At 41.4% G+C, this 20,001-nt stretch overlaps 1 protein-coding gene across 1 annotated transcript; it reads right to left on the reverse strand.

The window, feature by feature from the left end:
• Positions 1 to 12,973: 12,973 nt before the first annotated feature.
• On the reverse strand, positions 12,974 to 15,251 carry LOC118223262 (glutathione-specific gamma-glutamylcyclotransferase 1-like). Its single transcript, XM_035409545.1, has 3 exons — positions 14,580 to 15,251; positions 14,282 to 14,317; positions 12,974 to 13,932 (listed from the first exon to the last, which is right to left on the reverse strand). Exons 1-3 carry the CDS (start codon positions 14,757 to 14,759, stop codon positions 13,522 to 13,524), a joined length of 627 nt encoding a protein of 208 aa, XP_035265436.1. The 5' UTR covers positions 14,760 to 15,251; the 3' UTR covers positions 12,974 to 13,521.
• Positions 15,252 to 20,001: the final 4,750 nt, after the last annotated feature.

Below are 20,001 nucleotides of genomic sequence, written 5' to 3' on the forward strand. Positions count from 1 at the left end.
TGTGCCCAGTCAGCAGACCGTAAATGGCAGTGAATTTGTACAGCATCTGCGTAGCGTGACACCATCGAATCACGCCCATTGTACCACAGAGCGACTCTCCCCCTCTGACAGCAGCAACGCTCTCTGGCACGCGCCACACATAGCAAACAATGATAGCGCGAACGATGCCTGTGGTTTTACGTGCACCCTTGATCCATGATCCTCCCGGTAGGGGTGTGGGGGGGCACCCAATCTTTACAAATCGGTTTGATATCTGCACACACCCCCCCCCCCCCCTCCTTTTCCCTCCGGGTGAGCAAAGCCCTCAGAGAGATGATCTCAAGAGCCGTTTCCCTGAAGGGCCCGGTTCCTCGCCTCGCGCTCCAGACCGCGTCCGACTCGCTGCGCTTTAAACCCAAAACGAGATTATTTTAATGGAATTAGGCGCAATGAAAGCGCCATTCCGCAGCGGTCAGCCGGGGCAATTATCAGGCGACGGCTCTCTAGCGGGCCCTTTAATTGGGTCAGCCGCGGGTCAGGCCCCAGCTCTGGCTGTGAGAGATTGGATTACGTGATCCGGGGCGGGGGGGGGGGGGGGTGGCTGTTTGTTGTGCAGGAGTGGTGCAGGTGGTCCAGGTTTTTGGACCGCTGTGCACCATGGGCAGGGCCTGCCGCTCCCCCCTGCTCAATCCGGTCTGTAATAGTATGAACTGCCCCTGGCAGCACTTTAGCCTGCCTCGTGTGCGTAAAATTTATCATTGACAATACAATGAAGTGGCTTCTGAAAAAAAAAAAAAAATTAATTCAGTGAACTGACTTCCATATATTCCTCTATGCATGTGGAGATGTTTTAAAAGTGGGTATCCTTGGTTAGTATCGGAGCTGGTTTATGTTTGTGTAGTAGCTGCTTGTACAACATCTAAGTGCTGAGTCCCAGCTGAATCCTGGACAAAGCGGAAGCCATATGAAAGTGATGACTTAAACTCCCACTGCTTGCCATAAATAGTGGCGTGGTGGTGAAACACAGACTCCGTCTGCCCCAAACCACACAGTCACACTACACACCCAACAAAATCCTCTCTGGAACCACTGGCGCATCCTGCAGCCTCCACTGATGCCAGTTATACGTCTTTGATGGTAAAACATGATCTTTGTCATACAGGCCCACTATAAGTAGTTCTTTCCCTCCACATTAAGCCCTATTCAGTTTCAAGGGTATACACACAGAACACAGTCTGGAAACAATATCTTCACTCTGCTGTGTCTGTAGTATGCAGAGAAACCTTAGCAGTAAGGGAGAATATTCCCACTATTTGTGAATGTGGGTCACTCATCACGTGAGTGGAGTGTGCCGCTGGTATTCAGGGTCAGTCATTCCTCAGTGGACATTCCAAGTGACCTTGCAGCCACCCTGGCAGTGAGAAGCAGGGTTCTTATGTGCTTAGTGTTCATTAGTGCCCAAATTAGTTTCTTTTTAACTCACTGAGGGAGTGACCTCCACTCTTTGGCCTGACCTGTCGGGGTCAAATGTTGGGGTTCAGCCTGAGTGCACATTAGCATGCAGGTGGATGTGGGGTACAGAGCGGGAGCCATGGCGTTTCTGTGGAGCTCTGCTGAAGCCGTTTGACTCATAAATTCGTTTTGACCCATAAATGAAATGACTGGCAGAGTGATCCTCTATCCCAGCCCTTCTGACAGTGCAGCTGCCCTACGCTCACAGGAGAGCTGCTGTCAGCACCAGAGCCAGCACTGGCATGAAGCACAGCCTGGGCTGCCTGGGTTCTGGAAAACACAAACAAGGGCATCCATTGTGTATCAGCGTAAAATAGCCATGATGGTTACCTCACCCCAGAGCTCAGAGGGACCTGATTGGATGTCAAAGATCCCCTCAACCGGGCAGTAACTGGAATGGTCAATATCTGATCACACCACCAACCCCCATCCCCCTTTTATTAAATAATCAATCCCATCACTTCTATTCAGAGGACTGCCCTGAATTGCTGTATCATTATAACAGGGCAGCATGGTTAAAGAACACTGCAGTCTGTGGGCTTTCATTGGACACAGAGTTGGGGGTTTGGTCCTGGGGTGGGTGGGATTACTCTTTCCTGAGGGGGCCTACACAGCTGATCACCACTGACCACTCTTCCAGCGCCCCTGTCCAGGGCCAGCTGGCTTCTCCTAATGATGAAGTTCCTCCCTGACCTTGTGACCCTGACCCCCGAGTGAGGGCACCATAGTGTCACCCCTGCACCCCACACTGATCCCACAGAGCAGTTGATCCCCTAACATTGTACTGTTATTTTTTGGGGGGAGGAGGGGGTAATACCTCATTAGTGGCATTACTGACTATGTGTTGTCAGCTAAATTATTCACACAATGACCTGCTATCCCTTCTAATTCTCTCATCCCCTCCTAAGACTTGAAATTCTTGTTTTTCTACTGTTGACGTAATCCAGTTCTGTAGTATAAAGTGACACAAATCTGTGGTGGTTTGCGATTATCATGTTTAATGCTAATTAACATTGATTGAACAGTTTTTGCTTTTATGACAGCGCTAACTCTCTAGTAACTGTCAAGGCCACTGTCTAGTTGGATACTCTCAAGTAGAACAGTGATGAGCAAGCCCTGCTCCCTCATGTAACAATGTAATAGGTAGCTGTGGTTGGATGGCAACAATGTAGTCTATCCTCTGGTTGGACAGTGGTAAGAAAAATGTTCTTTCATGGTTCTGTTTCAGGCAAGGAGAAGCTGATCACACAAAACAACACATTGCACCTGGACCTGCTGCTGACATGGATCAAGGCCCAGGGATACTATACCCTCATCTGCTCTCAGATGACCCATAAGATTAACCTGCTGGAGGTAAAAGCACATGCCCATCCTAATGTCAAACACTATGTGCACCGGCTGGTTAGACTGGTGGTATACAGCTAGTATTATGGAACCACCTCTACTGTCCAACCCAGTAAGGATCACCAGGCCATTCCTGTAAATAAGCCAGTATATATGCCAGTATATGGCCTCTTTGACAGTGGAATTGTACTTCACTCCCTCTTGGCCAAGTCTGACTGAGAGAAGAGATTCCTTATCTCAATGGGACTTCCTGGTAATTTAAGGTTAAGTAAAAAATAAAATAAAAATAAAATCACCCACCTTTTCTTTTTCTTTATCTGATCCCTGTGCTGTTCTGTTTTGTTGAACAGTGCATGAAACCTGAACTTGATTGTCGTATGGTTTCCTACTAGGTCACACCACTAGATGTCACTCTGTATTTCTGTTTCATATGGGAAAATATCGCCCTATGCATCATCCACATTGCCCAGGAGACAAGCAGTGGTCATTGCCACTTAATGGTGAATTGTGTGCAGTCTCAACTAGAGTAATTGTGTATGTTTGTTCTGTAATCACTGCTATCATTATAATTTATTTTATATTTTATTAGAATGGGCCAGATTGCAGCTTACACTGTCTGATGACAGACTGCAAAGCCTGGAATTTATAAGCAACTCAGTTTTAATCAAACACAAATATCTTACTGCTCACAAACTAATCCATTCGTTCACTGTACTCCTCACCAATCAGTCCTACAATATATAAAATAAAATAAAATAAAAAAAACATTCAATGAGTCAATGATTCAATTAAAACCTTTCCTTGATCAAAAGCTCTTTGTTGCTTCAACTCAGCTGTGTCAAGCATGGGCAGATTTGAATGTAAATATCTTGAGGTGATTGGTCAGAGAAGTTTAGTTTGTTGATAATTGGATGTCCTTAAACAATGGCCTGATTGTTGATGTCTTGACTGGTGTTTGAACAGACCAGGATGATATTATACTGTGTTGGGCAGAGTGCAGGAGGTGAGCTATCCAGCCATCTTCAAAGGTGAAACAATCAATTTCTTTGTCCCATTTAGCACTATTCATGGCACACATTGATGATCAAGCTTTGTATGTTTATATGTTTCTCTGTTATTACTCCTGCTACTTCTGTGTCAATAGTAGTATTTCTGGTGTAACAAGAGAATCTAAGTAGGAAATATTACTGAACCGAGTCTATTTTTTGTGTATCATTATTGCGATTCATTTTCTTAAATCTTCTGTAAGTTGGCATGCTGATGCCTTTTGTGGATTCATCTCAGTGCGATGTTTGTGCCAGTGGGGTTTGGTTTTACATTGTCTTTTGTGGGCAGTGTATTGTGTGGCCGTGTGTGTGTTTGCTGGCTCCAGATTGGCAAGGGGCCAAAGCCGGACTGGCACTGCCACACTGTAAAGAGGGTGCAGTGGGGGTCGGGCTCATGGCGGGTAATTAGACATTTCAGCGGCAGGGGGAAGGAAAATTGTTTGAGAGAGGAAGAGGAAGAGATAGATTATTCAAAACATCTTTCATCCATGTAATCCCAAACATTAAATACTGGTAATTCTGTGGTGTTTACAATATGACTTTTAGCTGTGCAATGTGTCCTGCCTCTAAGAAAAGGGTATACTAAGTAATGCAGCCTTATTTGCCTGAAGTTGATTGCCATTCCACATAAATTATGGAAAGAAATGATCTAAAACTCTGAACATTATGGTTATCTAGTGTAAATACCCAATCACTGTGCATTGGGGTAGCATTACAGGAAGCATTGTTGCATGCTCTAGTTTATTTGTAGCAACACGTATGGCTGTCTATGCCTGTCTGTGTGTGTGCATTCTGGTTTGTCAGTGTAGGCCTGCATGGATGTGCATGTTTGTGTTTGCCTGAGTGTGTACAGTGCTCAGAATAGTGCTCAGTAAATATCAACCACCCTTGACCTTTTCAAATTTTATCCTGTCATACACACAGCATAATGCTGCCACTGCCTTGAGGGCAGGAAGTATGTTACCCAGGTTATGGACTTCTGTTTGTGGAGTACAGCAATTGCATAGAAGCAAGACTACTTCATTATGTCTCCCTTCATCTGAAGACACTTCTGTTGTATGTTCCAATGTTGCACAATTTCAGGATTTCTCCATGTGGTAAAGCATGAATCACTGGAGCCTCATCCACCCATGGCAGATACAAACGGTTTATTGGCTCTTTTGTGAGAACCATGGTTCCCTCAGATTACATTCTAGACTTTCTTTACCATATTGGAGGAGAATGCAAATCTCTACTTCCTGTTCATTGTGCTGGCAACAAAGACCTCATAGGTTAGTTTGGCACTGTCACCGAAGCAATTGCAACTGGACCTGAGAGTCACAGGAAACAGACGGGGTGTAGGCCTAGTCTGTGACTAAACAGTGTCGGCGTGGGAAGATTGCTTTCTGTCACATAATTCATAAATACAGTCTGTTCAGTAAGTGCCTGAAAATAATTTTTTTAATTTAAGGCCTTGAATAGATTTGCAAATCTGTTTTTAGGTGTCACGAGAGTAAGCCGGACCAACATCAGATGTAAATTTGGTAATATATTTATAAAATGCAACATTTGCTTTTGCTGAAGAATATCCACAAATATCCACAAGTTTTGATTCTACACGGCAGAAGAAGATACGCCTGACACTGCCACAAGACCTAAAATTAATGAAAAAAATTAATCAATGCTGTTCGTAATGTATTCAATACTGTTTGTTTGGAACTATACCTCCTTGTTTTTGACTAGAACAATCCATTACCATTATTTATTATGTATGTGAAATGTAAATAACGAACCTACATTACATTACCGGCATTAGCTGACGCTTTTATCCAGAGCGACTTACACAACGTTCTACACAGCATTTACATTGCATCCATTTATACAGCTGAATACATACTGAAGCAATGCAGGTTAAGTACCTTGCCCAAGGGTACAATGGCAGTGTCCTACCCGGAAATCGAATTTGTGGCCTTCAGGTTACAAGACCAGTTCCTTACCCATGATACTACACTGCCAACCTTTTGACCTTTTTCTTGATTTGTTCATCAAAAATGATTGGGCTTTGTGTGCTCATTAAAATGCTCTTGTATTTGGTTTGCAGTGTGAATATATTCTGCCAACGTCTGACCAAGTCAAGGCCAGAGCTTAATACTGCTCAATGTGAGGGAACTTTCAACTGGTATGATCTCTGTAGTAGTTTGACTATTTCACCACATATACACCTAATGTAGTTTATTAGGTGGCTGATATTAGGACTGAGGAGGAACCCAGTGTTGCCAACTTTAGTCAGCTGGCAAGAGTGAATTTATTTAATTAACTGGGTTGGATTGGGTTGGGGTGTTGATTAAGATTGTGGACCTGGAGCGGAAGGCGTGCTGTCGAAGGCAAACAGCCAATTGACAGTTTCTACAATATTCATGAGCCATTCCCATTTTCTCCAGTGAGCTGATTTATAATTTCTATCAACCAGGAGGTCACTACGCATTGGCCAGCTAAAAGGCTAATCTCGTGTTTCTCAGATGAAGGATGATGATACGATAGTTTACAGAAGGAAAAGATCTGGAGAACACAGATAAAACATTAGCGGTTTAATGGTGCAAAATAAAAATTAACGTGTTTTTGGCACAGAATCATCTCTGATGAAGACACAGTGGTGTGGAAACAATTTGTTTTGTCAGGGAGTGGCTTTGCTTTCAGCTGTTGTGTTTGTATTTGGTGTGAGATGTCCTAGGGTAGCACGAAAGCATGAGACAGCCTGAAAGCATGTGTCTCGTGCCAAAGCATGAGAGTTGGCAACAAGCGAGCATGCAAACTTAGACACATCAGCATAAACTTCAAATGGAACACCTCCTGCTTCAGGCCTTGGGAAAGCTACAGACCTGGGAGTTAACCTTAGTAGACCTGCAGACAAAGCGTAGGGACTACACAGTGTTGCCCCGTTGGCTGCAAGATGAGAGCTGTTTGTTTTATTCTCACTGTTTGTGAAAGTCCTAACAGTTCCATTCATTCAGAGCATATGTGCATTTTACTAGTCCAAGGTATAATGGAGTTTTCTCGGAATCAGAAGGGAACACCTTGCCCTCAGTGCTGAATACTCTTGCCAGCAGTGTGGAGAGAAACCGGTTTGACTTGCTGGCGGAGCTGATTGGAAACATATGGGGATAAAGACCGTGATGAAAGACTTGTGCCATACTTTTTTAGCAGAAGCAGAGGAAAATGAGGTGTAGTGTATACAAAACACACATGCTGTCATTAAAGGTCTTCGTCCCCTTTAGATTTAGATGTTTTTATTGACTTTATATTTTAAACATAAAAAGAAACCCATAACTATATGTGCACTTTTGAAATTGGGATGTATGTAATCAATTGAAATAATTATACAATATGTTGTACCACAGGTTGATTCATGCCACAGGTTGATTCATTTTTAGTCTTTTCTGACTTACTATGATACACTCAAGTCCCTGAAACTAATTTATCAGAGAGTGTTTATAAGATGATTTCCCGGGTTCGTATCCCGGCCAATGCCCCAAAACCCAGCCACTGGGGATGCACAAGTCAGTGCATTCGTAGTGCCAGTCCTAAGCCTGGATAAAATGGGAGGGTTGAGTCAGGAAGGGCCTTCGGCGTAAAACATATACCAAATCAAATATGCGGATCAGGGTGATCCGCTGTGGCGACCCCGAATGGGAACAGCCGAAAGAAGAAAAAAAAAGTTTATAAGGTGATTTAATCTGTTGATCATCGTGGCTGAACTGAAGTCAGGAAAGAAAAACAGAAAGGAGCCAACAGGATCAATAGGAAGGCACCATCCTGCACCAAACCGTTGTTTGTATTCTAGAGACCAATGCAGTCCGCACACATGCAAAACCTGCTTACAACATAGATGACAAAATCATACATGTGCTGCCATTTTTGAAATGGCTGTTATGCCACTTTGTGAATGATGACATGGCAGACGATAAACAGCACTAGGATAAGCACTAGGGAAAATGTTAAATTGAATTTGCAGTCAAATAACCAGAAAAATAAACACTTTCGACGACACTTGCAGGGAAGCAGGAACTGTTGCGGGTCCAGCTATCCGGATCAAGGGAGAGATGGGAGAACAGTTTGTTAAGGCATGAAGGACAGAAAAGGCTGTAATAAAGGGTCAGATATAACAAGCAAATATACCATCCTTAAAATTAAATGTTTGAAGTGTGACGAACTGTGATTGCATTCAAGGACCCAATTATGTACATACAAACACAGATACACACATACATATACTGTATATGGTCTTAATTTTACTTGACATGACTTGCAGTATGGAAAGAACATGAGCACTCTAATGACGTCTGTGTCTCACTGGAACTGCATGAAAGGTCATACCTGTTGGATTACGGCTCTCTTCCTCATCTCTCTGTCTCCACCTCTCCAACAATACATAGTTTACTGGAAGCACAGGTACATAAGACTGGGTGCGTCATCCAAGATTTTGGAGCAAAGAGACATGGCGGCAGACTTCCAAAGCCGGTGAGCAGCAAAGCCAGGGTGGACAGAACCAGAGTGGGACTTCAGGAGGAACTGGGTTATGAACCCTCTGGAGTCCTCAGTAAACTGGACTGAACAGATGCATACACAAATCTATTGAGGATTTGTAAATCTGCTCCTATGGTTTTCCATTAACATTGTGAATTATTTAGCCCTCCGCATCCACCTGAACTACAATGTTTGCTTCATATCACTGCTGTATTTTGCAGGTGAGGTCTCCTGTTTTTCATTAGCTCCAGTTTCCACAGCCTGGCTGGAAAGAGTACCATTTCAAACCCAGCCTGCCACGCACAGCTGAGCTCTCTTTCACATGCAGGGCCTACATCTTTGTTTTCCCTCTGTGCATGAAGCCTGGAGGGCTGGACATCAACCTCACCTTGGGCGATAGCGCAAGCTACATACAGTATATGCGTTTGTTTCCATATCTGTGCATGCATGAATGTCTGCATGTGCATTCGTGCATGTATACGTGTGTGTGTAAGTGTGTATGCGTGTCCCTAGAAGCCCTTCATCAAACAGTAGTGACATGAGAGAGACTGAGAGTACCATGAAAACTAGAAAAAAGGAAGGAAACTGACTGTAATTTCAGTCATGTGATATCGGCAACTTTTATAAATGAAGCTGCCCCTGAGCAAGGCTTTCTAACATCAATCAGGCAGAGGGAAACAGGATAGGGCCCGTGCTACGAAGTGACAGCCAGGCCTTGAGTAATGTGATTCCAGCAGTCGTTTTTGCTGTGGGCTGCGCTGACCCCTGGGGCAGAAACTATAGCTATGCTATAGCCATGTTCTCCTCTGAGAGAGACAGACTCTTTCCGATGCGGGCGGACTGGACAGCCTAAGGAGTCAACTGTTGATACTTACAAGGCTGTTTATGTTCCTGAAAATTCAGCTGAGGGAGGAGAAAAAGGGACAGTAAGGAGAGGAAGGATGAACAGACCACCAAGAGGAGGAGGGAGGAGAGACAGAGAGAGGGTAAGGTATGGAGAGGCAGAGGGCAGGTGGAAAGGAGACAGTAAAGAAGAAACGGTGGAGAGTAGTGAACAGGAAGACATGATGAGCAAAAGGCAGGCAAGGGAGGCAAGCAGGGACTGTGTGGGGATAGAGAAATTGGGACAGAGACCATTTTCTAGGAGCAAAAGAGCTGTCTAAAAGGACTCTAACTCCTGCTCCTCCTTTTACTCCCTCTCATTGTGAAGCAACATGTTCACTCAAGACAATGTTTTTTTTTCCCAGCAACTGATTCTAACAGCAGCTGAATTTTAATCCTATACTTGAGCTCGGTTCTGTAACCATGGCTCTTATAGCCAGTCAGTGACAGCCAGTCAATAACCTTGCTGTTTCCCCTTGTCTCCCTGCTTAAGATATCCCAGTGATCACCCCTTGCAGCTCTCTGCAGTCCACTCCTTCACTGTGTGTGTTTCATGCTTGGCAGTACCCACACCCAACTCAACACTCCGGGCAAGGCTGGAGGCTAACTCGCTAAGCCATAATGCTCCACCCAGCCTCCATTTGTTTGTCTGAAGATTGTACACATGTTGTGGCACTGACTGGTATCTTAGAAGATGACGCAATTCACTACCTGATGACAACTATATTGTTTTTGCAAATGCAGAGCAGGGACATGAAGTGATAATTGTGTAACACTGAAACCAGAATTCAACCATACATGCAAAAAACAATCAGAAATTCAATTGATGCATTTATATAACCCATGAAAAACAAAAATTGAGAGTAGCTCCCTTGAAATCTCTCGTTCAGAGGTGGCTTTACTGTTCGTGAACGATTCATTCAGACATGACTCATTCAGTGGAGTGGAGACAGTTGTTCTTTGGCGTGATAGATAAACTTGGCCCATGAATGCTACACTATTGCTACTACTATTTAAAACAAATTGTTGAATATAAATTGCTCATGCAAATGACTGTTGAAATGTCAAAATTTAAAGAAAGAAAATATGTAATTATGTAAACAAAATGCTGATCTTTGGGGTGCCTTGCAGTGTGATTTCTGACATCTGTGTTTAGTCCATTTCATTTAATCTGAGAAAAAAAATTCCTATCTTCTAGTGACATTTTTAAGTACAGTGAAATGCATTTTCATATTGAATGTGTACTAATTTTTACAATTAGAAGTACACTATTCCCAAGTCACCCAGTATTAATGTTTTGTTCCTGGTATACCTTTTTAATACCATGAACCATGAATTTTTCCATCTGATGTTATTTCATGAATTCTTTCATTAAAGCTACTCATTTTCCAGAAGTAATTTCACCCAAATACTCTTGTAATTTTCGGGACATTCACATTTTTTGTACGTGGACAACTGCTCTCCACTAGTTCAGTCCTGCCTAACCAGTTTGTAGCCAGCTACATGTTACTCTTCCAAATAATCTATATTTAGCAAAGAAGTCCCTGTACTACCAGATTATTTCACAACCCTTATTTACTACAGCACAGTTCTGAAACTGTATGCCTTGTGTCCCCCCTGTCCCCCTCTCCCAACTCCTGTATGCACTATATCAACCCTTTCAAAGTTGTAGCCTACAAGGTCATTTACATGGAAATGTATACATGCCAAATGTATGGCCAACATGAGAGAGCTGGCCAATGCAAACATACACATTATCTTGGCTACATTACATGTCAGAATCACAACCACATTTAAACAACAGAAAAGAATACCTAGTCCTAGTCATTAAATGTAACAGGTAAAAACAAAACAGAATATTTGGTACAGTACAATATGTCCCAGCAATCCAGAAATTGACAGATAGTCATCCTGTGTGATTAGTCATATTCAGATAGAGTAGGGCTGTATTGTAGATTTACATGGATGTATTTTGTTACTTGATTGGTCATTTGAAAATACTGTGCCCTGAGTTTTTGAGGAGAAGAAACATTAAGGACCTCTAAAAAATGTGGGTAGCCATGCAAATAATAACCTTTTCTGAAATAGGTGGAGCAACCCAAGGAGATGACTGTGGGCTTGACATCATGCATATTGCTCAGGAAGTGGTTCTAACAGTAGCTGAAACGCTTGTTTCATGGGTAGTGAGAAAGACAAGGGACCTCTGACATGACAAGAATCATCTATGAAATAGTATATTTGCGGTTGTTTAAAGTTGTTTCTCATTGTACATGCAGAACACAGAGTTATTTTAATGGGTAATTAAAATACGGGTAGTATGACAGAATTCACTTGTCTCAAATGACAGAGATATTCTAGAGAAGACGAATAATACATTCCAGTGCCAGTAAATTGATTGTGTTGATTGTTTAGTTGTTTAATTTCTTCAGTTAACAGGGCACCACAGGTTCTTTATGCTGTCTCTTTTTTTTTCTCCCCAGTGCCTCTGCTAAATGCTTTTTTTAACGTCTGTGAACCTTCACCCAGTTCAGAACGGTTTTCTTGGAATCCTGAATGCGTTTTTCTCAAGCGCATGGCCCCTGTGAGGTATGCACGTTATCACATGGGAGACCACCACGGCTGGCCATGCGTGTGCTCAAGCAACGTGACCAAAGTTCCCTCTGAGGGGGACTGCCTCTGCCCATCCATGTTACGCACAACACTCATGACATAAAAGCAGTGTGCTCTTCAGGACAGTACGTTCAGCAGCTGAGGTCTCCTGCAAGTTTGTGCACTGGTGCCTTAACATTCTCTTATCAATACAGAAATGTCAAGGGCAGTTCTCATGTGTCAACAGGCCCAATTATCCTATATTCCCTCATTTTTAGGGTAATGTTGTGAAAGTCATAAACATTGATATTATTCAGACAAAAGAAAAATGGAAAGCTCTCCTGCTATGAGTTCTCATCAAAGAGAAAAAATTGTATCTTTTTAATGCTTGAGACAAAATTAGTACATGGCTCAGTAGATGGTATCAGTTTACAACAACACACTAATTAAACCATTCTAGACTCATGTTTTGTGCATCTTGACAGTCCTAACATTATACTATATATTTTGACCTAGTGCACTTAGTTGGGCCTGACAGTGGTACAGGGGACATGCTGCCTCTCCCCACAAATACGATTAGGTTAGTTTGCTATGAACATTAGTGGTTCGAATAAATGATTGACTTTCAATATAGGCTACTTACTTCAAAAATTAAAAATTTAAATGGCAGTTTTAGAATTTGCATTGCATTGGCTGCAAAATGAAGCTGTGGTTGAGTAGGATTTGCTTTACAGAATACACCAAATACATGACAACTATAAGTTAATGCAAATGATTTATGCATAGTGTTCCACAAAGCTTTGCATTTTTGTATACAACCAAATTAGTACTATGATGAGTCTTTTTGTAAATGAATGTACTGGGAATTTTTATATCCTATTTCTAATTTAATTTTCTATTTTTTTTATTTTCAATTAATCACATCAACGGGTGGGAATCATCAGCAACATTATCTCAAGAATATTTTACAAGTTTCAAGTTGGTCATCTTTATGGTAATATTTCCTCCTCACTTCCAAGTAAATGCAGGAGCCTCTATACCACCCTGAAAAAATCATAGACAAAGAACCCCTTGTCTTTTAAGCAGCTTTCAACACGTGCAGAGATATGAAAGAGGCCTTAATTAAAATGCATACTTTATTGAAGCATGTTGTGCATGAAAAAATAGAGATTAAATAAGAAATAAATATTTTCTTTTCCAACAAAGGACAAATATCCACAAAGACAATATAGGACAAAGGACAGCTGTCGAACAGCATCACTATGTATACCATCATACATACAAACATACATGCTAGAGGTATTACCACTGCCCATTCATTCATGTGTACTCTGCACCAAGATAAGGAATGAAGAGATTACCATTCACCACACAGTATTGATAATTCATGTAAACATAAATCCATATAGCAACCTGCAGTTGGCACCACGTCAATTCCAGGACCTGCATAGAACACGTTTAATTTGATGTGAAAGGATATAATTACTATTGCACAATTCTGGAAAACATAGAACACTGTTGTGTCTACAGTTGTGTACCTAATTAGTTCTGTATTACTATTACATGCATAAGGACACAAAATGTGGCTAATAACAGAAACATAATACAGTGACTTATATGACTGTTTACGTTTTGGAGTAATGTGTCATTTAAATTTAGTGTACATTCAGGCTGATGCAAAAGCAGACATGGCCTGCTTGGATCCCAACAGGTAAGGCATCAGTGATAGGGTGGCAGCCTCAATGGCAAACAGGTGTTCATCCTCAACTTCTGGACAGTATGACCTCATGAACTCGACCAGGCGGAGCAGGTACTCAATGTTATGGCCGGTCTTGCCCCTGCAGATGGCGATCTGGGCCGCGATCTCCTCCGGACTGGCGGGCCCCAGGTAGATGGGGTTGTCACAGGTGGCGATGTAGACCAGGGCCAGGTGTGGCAGGTGGCACTCCTCCCGGGGGAAGAACTCTACAGCCCGGGTGATGTACCCACCCAACACGGCCTCCCTCATGTTCAGGTACTTTAGGCACTCTTCAATCTCGGAGCCATTAACTTCGTAAGCCACACCCCAAGTACACGCCTACAAATTGTACAGAGGAGTCAGTCTGTGTGAATTTAACCCAAGAAATAGCATTTTTTGCAATAAAAATGACAAAAGCCATTATCAACAAAAATGCAGACATAAAAGGCCAAATAAACACTTCCAGTTGCTGCTGTGTTTAAATGGCTTTATTACGAAACATTTCTAAATGGCTCGAGTGAAATATGAAGCTAGGCTATAAAGGGTACTTTTCGCTACCATTTTACTCCTAGGTTATATAGCAAGATGTAAAACATGCCACTGAAAAAAGGCAGAGCCACTTAATGAGGTGCCTAAACCTGTCAGCTCAGTTATTTATATATTTACAGGAAGCATAAATAGGACTTACGTCTTTATCTTCCACAAGAGTCACCACTCTGCCAGGCTAAATAAAGGAAAGAAAACCGGTGAAGTTTATTAGGCAATGCAGTCAATACAATACACGTTGGCAAGCTAGGAGATTGATTTGTTGCTTCCCTTGTCTGTAATCCCATTGATAGCCTACGCAATAAAATTCATAATACTCATGTCGTCAACAGCAGGAAAGTCAACATTTACTAGCTATGAAATACATGAGTGCATACATCGTACATTTTCGCAGGCTTGCTACCTAAGATGCACCAAATGACAAGCGCCATGAGTCTTACCATATCCTTATTTCCCCTGTGGAAATTGTCGCCGTGCCAGAACCGTCTCTTGTAACCCTGGATGTACCCAACTTCGCTCATTTTGAATTTGAAATCCGGTTTCCAGACCAAGGAACCGTAGCCAAATATCCATAAACTGGTTTTCTCAGCCATTATGTCTTGAGTTGTTGTTTTGTTCATAATTATGAACGAAGATTACGGTCATTTAAAGTGCTATAGGTTGATTCCTACTGTCAAGGAGCAGGTTTTTCCAGAATAGTTATATTCTATGGTATTTAAGCGAAACCGCAATGCAGTTTTTCCGCTGTAATTTCGCGTTCTCTTTTGTCCTGTATCATGCATACCGATACGTGGTATTGTCGTATTTTCTGTCTTTAAAACATTTTCTATCCAAGTTTCTTTAATACAACAATCTTACCATTTGTATTCTCGTTTGTCTTTTGGTTTTTTCTTATTGAAAAAAAATTGGGTAGCCTAAATAACTATTATCTGACTGTAAAAACATTAGTACGTCGACTTTGAAGTAGTATGTTCGATTAACCTCAAAGGATGGGTGCCGTACTTCGCACGAACCATAAGCAAAATTAAGCAAAACGTGAACGCTGTAACGACCTGACCGTGAACGTATTTATAGTCCAAATGCAGAGGCACGTGTTTTTGTTGTGGTAAGCAAATCAGGCCAGCTTGTTGTAGACCAATGGCATCACAGACAAAAATAGGATTGAGACGCAATATGTCCAATGAGAGACTTGTCCGTTACCGTTATTTAAAAAAATTAAAAAAATAATAACGTTCTTATTTGTGTAGACAGCTAGCTAAATACGCCTCTTTTCGTAGTGATTGGAAAACAGAGATGTAAATCAAAAGAATTCGAGTTCTGAATGGCTTTGAATCCTATCATTAGCTCCATAAGGGCGATACATCTTTTTAGGGAGGTGCATCCATTTGCCTCACGGCGCGGTTAGCTGTCTTCTACTGTGCTATGTTCTGAGGTAGGCTAATTGGTCTGTGTTTTCAGCATTGGAATAGGCCGACCAAAATGAATACGATTCATAATTAAGCGATGTGAAAGTGACAACAACAAAATACGGATTTTGCCAGGCACTTGGAAATATATAGCCTATTATTTCGTCGGGTTCTTTACTGAGTATTATGTCCATCGATTACGTGACATATTAAACTACGAATGTAAATACATGTTGGGCGACCTGTCTAGGTTGTATTTCTGCCTCTCGCCCAATGCATGCAGGGATCGGCTCCAGCCCCCCCTGCGACCCTGACCAGGATAAGCGGGTATAGATAATGGGTAGTGGATAGATAGAAATACATGCCTGTATCCAGAGCAACAATTGTGTTTACATATCAGGGAGTCCTATTTATGTTTCTTCCAAGGCACTCGATTCCAGCAATGCTTCAGCATTATCGTCGCTCTGGATAAGAGCGTCTGCCAAATGCCTGTAATGTAATGTAATGTAATTATCAAGTAAACTTTCTTCACTAAGACCTGCAGTCGGGTTGATCCCTGAACTTTTCCTCATGACCGCTGATTAATAAAATGCGCAAATTATGGACCGTATTCAGTCCTGATTATCGTCTATATCAAATTCCCAAATTTATTGAAGATTGATGTAGTAACATATTTGGATTTGTTTTTAATTTTTAACAGAATCAACTTCCTGATATTATCTGCCAGAAGAATGTTTGTCACATCAGCTGAAGACAACTGTTTCTATTTTGCCCGTGTATGCTGCAAGAACAAGGGAAAAACATGCCCACTCATGTGCTGTTGAAACACGCTGTGTCGTCCCATATAGATTGGCCATGACGTCAAGAGATGCTGCTCTAGTGTCCAATGTGAGTGTTTGTAGTAGTCCTGGCATGCAGCAGACTGTTAATCCACTTACTCCACAAGGGAGCCTAGAGTGTATTCCTGATGTACAGACCCTTGTGATCAGCCTCAACGGTCTGATTTTATATACCTGTGCTAGCATGTTTGGTTCAGCACGTCAAGCCATTCCACATCCACCATAATATTTCGGGATTTTGTAGATGGGGGAAAAAAAAAACAATAACAGTATTGTTTTCTAGCGCATTTTGAAAAGAGCATCAACACTGTCAGTATATCCTTGAGTTTTAACAGCGCTTCTCCTGCAGTTAATACTAGATTATCTATAAATAGAGGCATTAGCTGGAATCATGAGATACAGGCACTCGTAAGCTCCTTAAATGTCTGTACCTTGCACAGGTATACCTTTAGCACTGCTCTGTAAGCTGCTATCATGCCTGGTCATCAAGGAGTGACAGTTTGAGAAGCCTATTTACCTCCTTCCTTCTGTGACCTTCGGCAAGAGCAATCATGTTATGGTTTTGACCAAGCATGCACTGCATCTGACGAATGCACCCTGGAGCAAGGCTGATGAATCGTTCCCTTGAAAAAACAAACTGTATTTTACATTGCTTTCGCTTTGAAACTCGGCACTGTCCTTCATGCTCAGGCAGATTTTCCCGTTTAGATGCACACGTTTGACCAGCACCAACGAGAGGAGCATTATCAGTATTGTCTCAGCACGGTTGACCTGCAACAACAACATGCAAGGCACTCCACTTGAAAGCCACAGCCACCTGATCCAAAAACAACCTGTCAAACGGGACTCCTTTGCTGTGCATTTAAGTAGGGGAATGTGACCGATGCAGAACAAAAGCTATACAGGTTCTGGGGCTGGAAATACCTGGAAACGTGTTTAGATCTCAGTAAAATACACACACCACTATAGCAGAGCCTATTTCCTGTGACCCTCATGCCTTGTGTATTGATACTACGGCTATCCTTTCCAAACTTTGACTTTTTCATACCCTATCCCACTGTCATTCTTGATTTATTCATTTCTGCAAAATTTGATATGATCTTATAAGAAACGTATGAACAAACATACCTATTTCTGGCTTTAAAACAAATTTCTGATATCTTTTGTGACACTTCTATCTGAAAGACATCAGCTATAATTGATAATTTTAATAGGTTTTTGCATGAAATACTAAATTACTTAATAGTTTAGTACTTTCGTGAAATGAAGATTTATATAAATTTTATATAGAAAATAAGAAATTGGAGTTTTCTAAAATGAATGAGGGAAATGACAGTAAATATATCTGTCCCTTTTATTACAGATCGATCATAACATATGAAAGTAATTTACAAATGTATATTAGCATATTCTGTGGTAAACAATGTTATTTACTGCCACCTGGTGTTAATTAATTGTATTACTACAAAGGGAAAGAATTTTCGAAATCCTGGACTGTCACTGAATATTCTGCTGGCATCTATGATGTTGTTTTGTATTCTGTATTGTCTGTCAGCCCTCATAAATTACTATTCCATTCACAAAGTGCTGTTTAATTTCCTCAGAAAAATGTGAAAATGAGAAGGGTTTTAAAATGTGTAAACATAAATCACAGGCATTTGTTGAATCCCCATAGATTAATGTAATTTCCAATTTTTGCTGAGTATGTTTCATTGGAGTTTGATGATTAACGTTCTCCCATCTGTTTGTAATTTGTCCTGAAAATATTGAGATTAGCAGTGTTTATATTCATGTACTTGTACATTTTATCTTTCCCAAGGGAGGATATACCATAATTTGCAGGTTTTAAAAAAGAAGAGAAGGATTCATATTAAGAAAATTTACTCCTTATTTGTTGTGTGTGAATTTCCTTTATGTGAAGCATCTACAAGAACACAGTTTGTAACAGAGATGCGTGAGAAACAGTTGGCCAGTGCCCTGTGCATTTTAATCAGACAGGAAGTAGGAAATGATGTCACTTGGTAACAAACAGGATGCTGTGATTATAATACAATGAAATGCTTGGCTGTATGATTGAAACCCAAAGGCCAGAGAATGGGCCAGAATGCAGATGACCCACTGCTGTGGTAGCAGTGCAGGTTGCAACTCAAAGGTTTTTACCAGATGACTGATTGTAACATAACGAGTGTTTTAGCCTGGTGCTGGATGAAACACAAAATTTATACTGTGGTGTGTCTTTTTTTCTCTCCAACTGTGACTGGTAAAAAAAAAACTTGAATTCCCTTGGTTAGCACATTTGATGGTGATCAGCTCCAAGTGTTAGATTCGCTCATTAATTAATTTGAGTTTTAATTTTTAAAATAGCATGTTTATATGCGCAACATAATTTCTGAGGTTCCACCCTGCTGTCAGTTAACTGCTTAATGACCAGGACCTCATTAGGCTTGTTCTTACTGCACATTGGAGAAGTGCAGTGTTCCATATATTGTTACAGACTCTAAATTCAAAAGTCATTTTGAGTTAATTTGCATGTAAGTAGAAAACATCTTTACATATCTTATCTTTTATCTTCCTTTTGGTTGCGTGTATATATTTGGTGCACGTATGTATCCTCTGTCTGGGATGTAAAGGATATGGACATGGACACGACCATTATGCAACAATAAATTAAATACAAGAACAAGTAAAAAATTATGCACAATTAAGCACACAATTCATGGTCCCTGACTAGATAGACAATGACTTCGCATTCCAATCTGTGGAAAGCCTGCACAGCACAACATGAAGGGTATATCAATTCTAAAGGGTGTTCATTTTAAACCACAGCACGTGCATGGGTGCAGGTCTTTCTGGCAGTCTATTATATGCTCAGGGGTATTGTGCTGGTCGATTTTTTGTGTGTGTGCCAGTTGTTTTGTGATGAGCATTCACTGACTTTCAAAATGAAAATGGTTGTATATATGAGGGTAGTCAATGGTGCAATCAGGCCTTGATTTCTCTAGAATGTGTTCCAAAAGTACCAGAGATGTCTCTTTGTAGCACTGTACACACTGAGGTGGTATTTTTGGCAAGCTGGGTAGGCGATGCTAACCCGAGCTCCTTGGATCGTGTTGTTGTGAAGTTTTTAAACAAAGACCCCTGCGATATTTGTGAGCCTGTTATAGGTAACGCCCAATTTCAAGCATGTGTGAGGTAAACAATCCGGTAACCACCACATTACTTTTTGTATGAAGTCAGTTATTAGTTTTTTTTTTCTTAACTAAAGAAACATAACAAGAGCATTGAAGAAGTCTGGATCATAACGATAGTGGGAAATAAAAAAAAAAGTCAATTTCAAGAATAAAAATCTGGATTGTGGGATAGATTCTTACAGTAAGCAGATGCCTTGAATTAACCTCAAAACCCCATCTGTGTCTGTCATTGGAGAGCTCCTAGTGTCTTTGTCGTATGCAGAGGGAGAGAGCGCTTGGCTGTGATGTTGACTCTAACCCTGAATGGTGTCTGGGGGCTTGGTGCTGGTCTCTCGGAGTGTTTTATTGGGGCCTTGTTCCCCAGTTCATGCTCACTTGGAGGGGAGGCATATGCTGGTTTTCATCGTACTGTGGGGTCACACCCCA

The sequence above is a fragment of the Anguilla anguilla genome, chromosome 1 (assembly GCF_013347855.1).
Source record: "Anguilla anguilla isolate fAngAng1 chromosome 1, fAngAng1.pri, whole genome shotgun sequence".
Taxonomy (NCBI): domain Eukaryota; kingdom Metazoa; phylum Chordata; class Actinopteri; order Anguilliformes; family Anguillidae; genus Anguilla; species Anguilla anguilla.

Bases quoted from the DNA above. Each gene is read 5' to 3' on its own strand.
- LOC118223262 (XM_035409545.1), bottom strand. From the start codon at position 14,759: ATGAACAAAACAACAACTCAAGACATAATGGCTGAGAAAACCAGTTTA. The intron at 14,318-14,579 runs GTAAGACTCATG...TCCTTTATTTAG, and splicing joins ACAGGGGAAATAAGGATATG to CCTGGCAGAGTGGTGACTCT. The intron at 13,933-14,281 runs GTAAGTCCTATT...TACAATTTGTAG, and splicing joins CTCTTGTGGAAGATAAAGAC to GCGTGTACTTGGGGTGTGGC.